The sequence below is a fragment of the Hemiscyllium ocellatum genome, chromosome 4, assembly GCF_020745735.1.
Source record: "Hemiscyllium ocellatum isolate sHemOce1 chromosome 4, sHemOce1.pat.X.cur, whole genome shotgun sequence".
NCBI classification, from domain to species: Eukaryota; Metazoa; Chordata; class Chondrichthyes; order Orectolobiformes; family Hemiscylliidae; genus Hemiscyllium; species Hemiscyllium ocellatum.
In genome coordinates, this window is record NC_083404.1 from 108,627,276 (window position 1) to 108,637,307 (window position 10,032).

The window sequence follows — 10,032 nt, forward strand, 5'->3', positions numbered from 1 at the left end:
AGGAAATCGTAACACTACTTAGCATAATTTCAAAGTGAGATCTTTGGACTGCTTAAGAATGATACCAAAAGCCATCAGTTTTTTTTTATTGGTTTACACACATTGATTTTATAGGAGTATGCTTATATACATTTACAGATGGGTTATCTATTTGAGAAATAGAATGTAGAATTACTTAGAGCTTGAAAGAAGACTTTTTTTCTATCTATCTGTGTACACTCATTTGGGAAAGAGGGGGGATGGAATTCTGGATTAGAGTGGTGCGGGAAAAGCACAGCAGTTCGAGCAGGATGCTGCCCGAACTGCTGTGCTTTTCCAGCACCACTCTAATCCAGAATCTGATTTCCAGCATCTGCAGTAATTGTTTTTTTCCTGGGGGGATGGAATATCAAACTATTTTCTTATTACTTGCTCTTTCCATGTAGTCCTACAGATGTTTTTGTTTCGTTATTTCAACTTCCTAAATTCTGTGGTTAATTTAAATGATGGGAATGAAACGCTGGAATGTTGAACTAAATCATTTCTATACAATATGACAAAATATACAGAATAGACAACTATTAGGATATTGAAATGAAAAATGCAGTTCAAAAAGAACTGGGCAAGTTGTTGTCTGTAGTTGAGGTTTATTAGTATTGGTGAAGAAAGACATACTTTGTTGTAGCATTTTGTCTTCAATTCATCAGAATAATTTGCAAGCATTAGAAAAGTAAAGGAAAAATAAAGTTTACACTCGGTGTCAATCGTTGGCAAGTGGATTCTGGCTGGTAGAAACAGAAGGAAATGCAGTGTCCCTTTACACCTTGTCTTAGGATGTTGTTAGTTCTACATTATGTGAATTGACTAAATAGTTCTGCAAATTGATGCAACCAGTTTTGAGCAAGTTTTCCACTTATGCAGTGAATAATTTCTTCATGTTTGCCATGGCTATACAGCAGTTGCATATCAATAGCAATGCAGTGCACATGCGCACGTTTGGTGTTGCTAGTCCATTCACTGGTGTATCACTTTAGGAAGCCACAGACATTTGCAATGCATCACTGTCATGATGATGTATGGACTCAGCAACTCACATAGTTGAGTTCAGTTTTAATGATGCCATGCATGCCCAAATAGATAATGAATGAGATTCCCATTAGGTCCAACTCTCGCAAACACATCTGTTGGGTTCCCTGAGAAATGTCTTGAATGGAATATCTCCAAGTAGAATAGTACAGCACAGGAACAGGCTCTTTGGTCCACCATGTCTGTTGACCATGATGCTATTGAAAACTAATCCTGCACAGGTTCTGTATCCCCATTTTTCTCTGCCTGTTCAGAGCCTAACATCCTAACCCCAGCCCTCAATCGTGGAGATGATTGGTTTGTTATTTTTGAATCAGCAATTGCATGCAAGGATTTCCTGATGTCTCAATGAGTTTCATCCTGTGCACAAATTCACCTTTGAAATGGAACAAAGGAACATCTTCCTCTTGATACCCTTTTTAAGAAATTAGCCAGCATGTTTATTTTTATTTTTGCTGTTATCTACTTCAAACCAACTGTCATTGCTCAGTAAATGTTTGGAATACCCACAACTTGACTCAATATCAGCTTATTGGTAAACATGAAAAGTCAACAAATGGTTATTTACAAGCTTAATATTGAAATCAGGCACATAGAAGTCATCTTGCATGATAAAGACTACTTAATCAGATTTTTTTTTGCTGTACATCTCACACTCAAGAACAAAGTGAAGGCTGTCTCTTTTGGTCCTGAGAAGTTCCTAGACTTTTTCAGTGTATCTGCTAAGATTTGAATGACCCATGAAGCTTGCTGATTCATACTGCTATGGTGCCGTATCAACATGAGTGGTGTTCACCAGAATGCTTTCATCAAACCAAAGAGATGTTCTCCCCAGCTATTAAATGAATAGTGTGGTAGATGAATTTAAGTGTTATTGTCCTGCTAGATATGTAGCCCATATGTTAAAATTTGTGGATCATGAAACAAAATAACCCATCAGTTGTTTATAACACAGAAGATACCAAGTGTACCTAACTGACTTGGGCTTGAGTCTCAACAGACCATCAACATTTGATAACAATTGATAAATAATCTAGTGTGAGAGGAATTATGCTAACGTGCAATTTGGATTGGCTTTACAGTGTGGCACCCTTGCACATGCTAGCAATTAAGTATATTAATATGTAGAGCTCTGTTCTTTGAAGACAGGAAGCACCTATACATACGCTGCCTGTTTCAACTCTACAGAATAGTGTCAGCCATTCTCTGTATCTCATGGCATTGCTTTGACCAGTCAATTTAACTGGTTTAAAATTTGAACAGAGCTTAACATTTAACTGTAAGTCCTCAGTAACTTATGCATTATCCATGGCAACATCTTCATAAAATATGCCTTTCAGCAGTACTCTCAAGTTGCCTTTCAGCAGTACTCTCAAGTTCTGCTCTACCAAGTGACAATAGGAGAGTTGGGTCATGATCTTCTAAACTGAAGGGTTGGTTAGACTAATGGTTTACTTCTAATTGAAAACGGCGAATTCTAGATGTATTGCAAATGCTATTGACAAATTTAAAATCTGATGTTCATAATCAAATCCAGTTGAAGAAAAGCAAATCATTATTAAGATGCATAATTTTGTTTTTAAGGATTCATGTTAAATTACTATGGACAGTTGTCCATTTAAATTTGTGAATCTGGACTTTGTTTTAGTCGTGAAAAGGACTGTGGGGCCTTAAAAAAAACCTTAAGTTTCATGACTTTAGCTAATTAATTGGAACTATTTACTGCAAATACCTTACTAGGTTTATGACTATGTCTGGAAATTATTTTTGTGTGGAGATTGTTTAGATTTCATTTGGTTCATAGCCTGCTGTTAGAAATGAGCTGCCCTCCCCAGCCTCTGCCTTTCCAAGAAACCCTTGTTGAGTTCAGTGTGAGAACTGAAATTCTGATCTTTCTGTCATCCTGAAAGACTTCCATATGGAATGTTTTTGACAGTTTCTGACTGAACTGTCTGCAAAGGATCCAGAGACATTTGCTTGTGTTCTTAATGCAAACCACATGTGTCACAAAATAATTGTTGCGACCAGTTATGCTTTAGCCTTTTATCCTTGAAAACCAACAATTATTGGCCACAGTATTTTTTTTAAAGTAAATCTCTGCAAGAGCATTTTTTTTCTGTATTTGATGTGTTTATTGGCTGGCTTAATTTCACGTTGCAAAATGCATTTGCTTAACCAACTTTGATTTTCCTTTTTCTTATGTTGTAACAAATTCATTTTTTAATTTTAGAAAAAGATCTGGTTGATGGATCTTTTTTATTCTGAATCTAAAAAAGGAGAAGGGATGCAACTGATCCCTTGGTAACTGGGTAAATCACTTAAATGTATGTTGTGACCAGATTAGAGTGGTGCTGGAAAAGCACAGCAGGTCAGGCTGCTGTTTCAGGCAAAAGCCCTTCATCAGGATTTTTCCTGCTCCTTGGATGCTGTCTGACCTGCTGTGCTTTTCCAGCACCACTCTAATCTTGACTCTGATCTCCACATCTGCAATCCTCATTTTTGCCATATGTTGTGACCAGTCAAGTAGTGGGACTGGAGAGAGACTAACTCCTCTGACCTCTGTTGTAACAAAATCGTCATTGATATCCAGCATTTGGATTGTTATCTTGTGATTGCCAACACAATGCAGACTTGCAATTTAAAATAGTAACTGCAACTAAGAAAATTAAATAAATGAATGAAGTTAATATGCATCTGACTAAGCCCTTCAAAGTGCTCAAATTCCCAGTAAATCTCTTGATGCAGATAATTAAAATGATATTTAAAATATATTTCTCCAAGGAGGCTGGAATATGAAATGGTTGAAATTATCCTCCATTGTAAGGCATCTTGATTGGACTCCATCTGGATATTGCTTTCAGTTGAGGACACCGCACTTGAGGAAACTTATATTGATTTCAGAGCAGTTACAGCACAGATTCACCAGAATTATACTGGACTCAAAAACACTAAATTGAGTCTGTTTGCATGCAGTTTGCTTGTATTGCTTCAATATACAAGTTTGAGAGATGCCTCGAATGAAATGCTTAAAATGCTAAAATACATTTTGGTTAGGAATAGAAACACAAATATTAGCTCTGCTGGGTAATTGAGAACAAAGCATGTAATCTTAAATTAGAGCTAAGTCACTCAGGAAGCAGGTTTAAAATAGGGTTCTGAAAATGATAGAGTCCTTGTTTGATGTTGATAGTTACAACCAAATGCAAGAAAATGGAGTTGAAGTGCAGATCATACACATACAGAATAGATCAGAATGGCTGGATGGTATAACTCCGGAGCTTTTACTGGCAAGCAAGTACTCTGTTCTGGTACAATATAACAACAGAATGTTTCTAGTTTGATTCCCATTTTATTTTGAGTTCACTAATCTGCAGTGAAGGTTGTACAGTAAAATTCACATTACACACTGAAAAGTATCTGTGGCTATTGTGGATAAGATTGTTCAATCAATTTGCCATATTTGTTGCCTTATTTTATGCTGTGTGAACTTGGCAACGTACTGGGGTCTGTGGGTCTGGTTATCTAGTGTTCACTATCTTCAGTGGAGGAATTTAGAATAAAGTTTTGTTCCTGTGTACTAATTTGGTCCAAATCCTGTTTGCATATCAGTCCTGTGTTTATAACCAACATTTAGCTTCTGGTCCAAATGAAGCTTTCCTTTTGTTTCGTAATGTCGCATTTGTTCAGATCCATAGTTTTAGCCCTGTCTTGGGTAAAACAAAATCAAGATTGACATTCCATCGCAATACTGAAGGAGTGTTACACTCCTTTTGAATGAGAAATTAAACGAAAGGTCCAAATTTACAGTGCAAGTAGACACAAGATTCCATTGTATTCAGTATTTTAAAACAAGCAAAGAAGTTAATCCTGAAATCCTGGTGAATACTTATCCATCAATCAGTCTCACAGTGGCAAATTACACGGGTCATTATTACATTGCAGCTTACAGGAGTTAGTTCCACGTGTGTTTCTGCCACATTTTCTACACTGCTACAGTGACTATTCTTTAAAATAGTTAATTTGATTGTATAATGGTTCAAGTGTCCAATCATAAAAGTATAAATGCAATTTTTTTTCTGTTAACTCTAATACCTCTCCATTCTGTTCGTCCAACTTTGACTTGTTTCGTATTACCAACCTATGTTGCTCCAACATTGTCAGCTATATATTTAACATATAGCTTCTAAGTTCTAATCCTCTCCATAAGCCTCTTCACCTGTCCATCTTTCTTTCAAGATGCTACTTTAAAGTTTTTCTTCATAACCAATCACTTAGTCACTTGTCTTAATCTATTTGGCTCAGTGTCGTATTACCTGCCTGTGAGAAGTGCCTTGGGTGGGTTTCATACTTGCACATAGTGGCAAGTTGTTTTGTTTTATATACTCAACTAATGCAATTGTTCAAACTATTTGTATTGAAGGGAAACATAGTGATGCTGGTGCATAACACTGAGGATTTGGAAGACGAAGAAAATAATTTTGTTGTCAAATCCCTGAGTCACCAGTGCCACCTAATATTGCAGGTAGAAGGATTGACAACTGGCTACTGCAAGGATATCCATGGTCAGGTATGACTATTTGCTAATAATTGATTGGCTTCAGTAATGATCGAATAATTATTCGAGGGACAGCTACAAGTTGAGCATAATGTTAGCATGAAAGGAATGCCAAATCCTAATTATTTTGTGATTAAACTGAGCAACTTCATTGTATTAATCTGATTCCTTCTGACTGGTCACCAGTGAAATGCAATGCATATTGTGGCTCTGAGCCATACAGAAGACCTGGTTCTCTGATCTCTGCTAAGTTCAGATCTTGGCCAAGTTACGATCAGGTTAGCAACTAGGAAGCTGTATTTTCCTGATGTGTAAATGTTACTTTTTAAAAAGGTGGTTCTTTGTACAGTACAGTGTATGCTGGTGAAGACCAGTGACCAATAGATTCAGTTACAGGTCCAGCTTTTGTAGCAAGAATGACCATTTGGAGAGAGTATATAACACCTGTTCGTATCCATAATTGTCAGCTGGACCTTAAACTGCAGCTGAGATCAAAGCTGCAATTTCCAGGATTGCTAGACTGATCCTTATTTAAAATTACTGGAAGTAAGCTCAGTAAAGAGAGTATCTGTAAATGTGAGTTATATAGAAAAGAATGACAATGGGAATAACCTATAACCTACATTTCAATCCAGTTAATATCACATTAAATATTGAGAAAATCTATTAAGATGGTTTGAGAGTTTGTAATCAAAGCATGACACTATCTTTATAATGTATGTATTGTCTTATTCAGTGTCAATATTTTTTACTAAAACCTATATTCAGTATAAATAGATCCTTAAATACTGTTTCTTAAACTGAAAAGCAATTAGGAGGCTGTGAATTGGGAAAATAAGTTTTGAGCTAGGCAGAGGCAGTGATAGAAAGAAATGTTTCAGAATACACAAAGGGTACATTTCAGAGAAGGGATCTTCTCATCACCACATCATCTGTGGTGAACTAAGAAAGTTAAACATAGTATCAATTAAAGAGAGTGTATAATTCCATAGAGGTGAGTGAAGTGATAAGATTGGACAGAATACCAAGAACAGCAAAGAACAAAGAGGGATAAATTAGAGAAAGCTAGCCCGAAATTTAAGAACACATTTTAAGAGTTTATACAGTATTTAAAAAGGTTGAGGCGAAGCAAAGGCAGTGTTGGTCTTTGAAAGAGAGTCTGGTAATCACAGAAAATAAAAAAAATGACGGATGATTTGAACAGATACTTTGCATCTACCTTTGTACAGGAAGGAAATAGCATCTCCAAAATAATTGTGAATCAAAATGTGAAAGGGGATGAAATGAAGTTAAAACAATTAAATTCACCTGAGAAATGGTACTGAGAAATTTACTGGAACTAAAAATGGAAAAGACTCTAGGTTCTAATAGACTTTGTTCCAGAATCCTGAAAGAAATGGCGGAAGTTGTAGGTGCATTGGTTTTAATTTTCTAAAATTTCTTAGGTTCTGGAGAGGTCCCATTATTTATTCAGAATAGGGGATAGACAAAGCAGGAAACCACAGGCCAAATAGCTTAGCAGTTGTCACCTCAAAAATGATGGAATATTGTTTAAGGTGAATATAGTGGGGCACTTAGAAAATCTCAATGCAGTCAGTCAGAGTTAGCATGGCCTTATGAAAGGGAAAATCAGATTTGACTAATTTATTAGAGGGTTTTTGAAAGTAACAAGCAATGTGTATCAGGAGGAACTAGTAGGTACACTACATTTGCTTTTCCAAGGCACTATTCGACAGTGCCCACACAATGAATTCTGCACCCTTGACAGCTTCTGTACATCCTCCAAAGTGGTGTTCAATACTTTTTATATTTGAGACTTTTGAGCAGATGACTAGCTTGTTTGGCAATTTCAGGGAACAGTTAATTCAACCACATGTGGGTCTGGGGTTACGATAGTCCACATCAAGTGGGGAAAGCAGTTCTCCTTCACTAGCAAACATGTTTGAGCCAAATGGGTTTTATCTAATAACAAATGGCAATTTTTTTTAATGGTCACTATTAGACTTCTCATGCTCTTTATTGAATTCAAGTTCTGCTGTGGTAGGATTTGAATGTTGGGTCCCAGAACATTAGCTGTCTCTCGGATTGCTAATCAAGTGACAATATCACTAGGTCATTGCTTCCCCCATTGTTATTGAATGATAGTGCAGTTTTGAGGAGCTAAACAGCCTATTCTACTTAATTCGTATGCACTGACAATTTTGTACCTTAGAATATTTTGAAAATAAGCATTGCATCATGATTTCTTATTACCAGACTTGAAGTCTCCTCTTTTTATTAATCTCATTTGCAGCTTACAATGACTTATCGTTCCCCTTCACCTGTAAAGACTGAAAGAAATATAACCAAAATCTTCCAATACAAAATACAAGACAAAAATGTGAACTTTTTTGCCAGAGGAACCTCATCTTCTGTGCTCTAGGGAATTCCATTGGAATTGTTTCACTGCTGTGAGAAATGGACATGAGTCTTGCCCAGTTAACTTTTTTTCAAATGCACATGGATTTATCATGCAGAGCAACTACAAGATCCCTGGACTTCAAACATGTGTATTTGATTTCAAAACGTTTTCATAAGGTATGCGATTGTATGTCACGTTTGTGTAAGATATTAATTCGTCTGCAAAGATACAGTTTCTACACCATACTATCCATTGTAAAGTTTATACTTGGTTTTTTTCGTGTCCTATGACTTCACTATTTTAATTTATGGGCTAGTATTCAGCAGTTCAAACCGATTAAAAAAATATTTGTAGTTCTTTTTAAACTCTCAATCTTTTTGTTTCGTTTTTTCTCACACTTTTGATCTTCTCTTCTGTCTGAACAGTCATCTTTTTTAAATGTACTTTGTTTACTGGTATTTTGTATTTGGGGAATAAATCAAGTTACTGTAACAACTTAAGTTCCAATGGGCCTGATCCATGTGTCGTCCCGTCCCCACCCCTCCCCTCCCCACCCCTCCCCTCCCCACCCCTCCCTCAATTGAACCAAAATGCTCAGATACAATATTGTTTTACCTCCATCATCTTTATTCCGGGCCCTGGAGGGAGAGAGAACGATTGCCCATATGCACAGAGACATGAGTTCTCAGTCTTTTCTCTCGAACAGCAGTTTCTTAATGAGTTACACAGTTATTTTGCAGGGAGAAGCATCCAGGTAAGATAACATTCATGTTGATTGGGTAGCCATTACAATCAGCAAGTGTCAATAGTAAAGATTAAGCCATCTGGTGTTACACAATGAATGTTCTTAACCTTAACTGGCTTCACATAATGAATACTTTTCACCTTGTTAACTGACCTTACACACTGAATGCTTCCAATATTGTTAAATGGATCTACATAAGGAATGCTTTTCCACCTTGTTAACCTATTATCCTTGCCTCCAGCTCTCCATTGTTAACTGCAAGTTCTTATCTGATTTGAGTCATGCTCAGCTGAACTGCTTGTTTCACAAAACTCAAAACTTACTTCTTTCCCTACCTGCTTATATTCTATACATGTTCTCACATATAGGTACCAAAGACAAAGTCAGAGAGATGTACAGCATGGATGGGTTGGACTGAATGAGTTTCCATATCAACCAGATATCCTAAATTAACCTAGTCCCATATGCCAGCATTTGGCCCATATCCTTTAAACTCTTCCTATTCATGCATTTGTCCAGATGCCTTTTAAATGTTGTAATACCATTCTCCACCCCTTCCCCGGCACCTCATTTCACACCTGCACCACCATCTGTGTGGAAAAAGTTACCCCTTAGGTCCTTTTTAAATCTTTCCCTCTCATCTTAAACCTGTGCTAGTTCTGGATTCACCTGCCATGGAGGAAGAAAAAAAGACTTTGTTCACCCTATCCATGCGTGTCATGATTTTACAAACTTCTATAAGGTCACCTCTCAGTGTTTAATGCTCCAGGGAAAATAGCCCCAGCCTATTTAGCCTCTCCCTGTAGCTCAAATCCTCCAACTTTGGCAACAGGCTCGTAAATCTTTTCTGAACTATTTCAAGTTTCATAGAATTAGGAAAGAGGTTCTGCAAAGAGAATGAGAATTTCGGTACTTAATCAAAAAACAGAATCTCAAAGTTTATAACTACAGATTACCTGCAATGCATGCAAAATATCAAAGAGTGCATAAAATTAGAGCAACGAATGCATAACTCATAAACTAGAGTGGGAGAAATGTGTTTTGGGCCACTGGGACTAATGGTGAAAGTGGGCTTTTCAGATGGTTCTCGTGAAGCACATAACAAGCATGTAGTGAAGGTTTTATATTAAATAGTGAGACAAGGAATCACATTGTTTATTGATGAGAGAGGAAAATAGTAAAGATCGCCACAGAGTGGCAGGAAGGGACGGAGAATGTTGTAAAACTATAAAAAGACAAAACTAAATAACTTTCATTATATAGCAA

The 10,032-nt window shown here is 36.8% G+C and overlaps 1 protein-coding gene across 2 annotated transcripts in view; it reads left to right on the forward strand.

The window, feature by feature from the left end:
- Positions 1–8,463, forward strand: part of elp6 (elongator acetyltransferase complex subunit 6) — a 36,064-nt gene extending 27,601 nt beyond the window's left edge. The window contains exons 5-6 of one of the 2 annotated variants that reach the window (XM_060824453.1): positions 5,486–5,632; positions 7,914–8,463. In XM_060824453.1, the coding sequence (XP_060680436.1) occupies positions 5,486–5,632; positions 7,914–8,042 (276 nt within the window). In that variant the 3' untranslated portion in view covers positions 8,043–8,463. The remainder of the gene's footprint in view (positions 1–5,485; positions 5,633–7,913) is intronic. The other variant, XM_060824452.1, reaches the window with a different exon arrangement.
- The last annotated feature ends 1,569 nt before the right edge of the window (positions 8,464–10,032 follow it).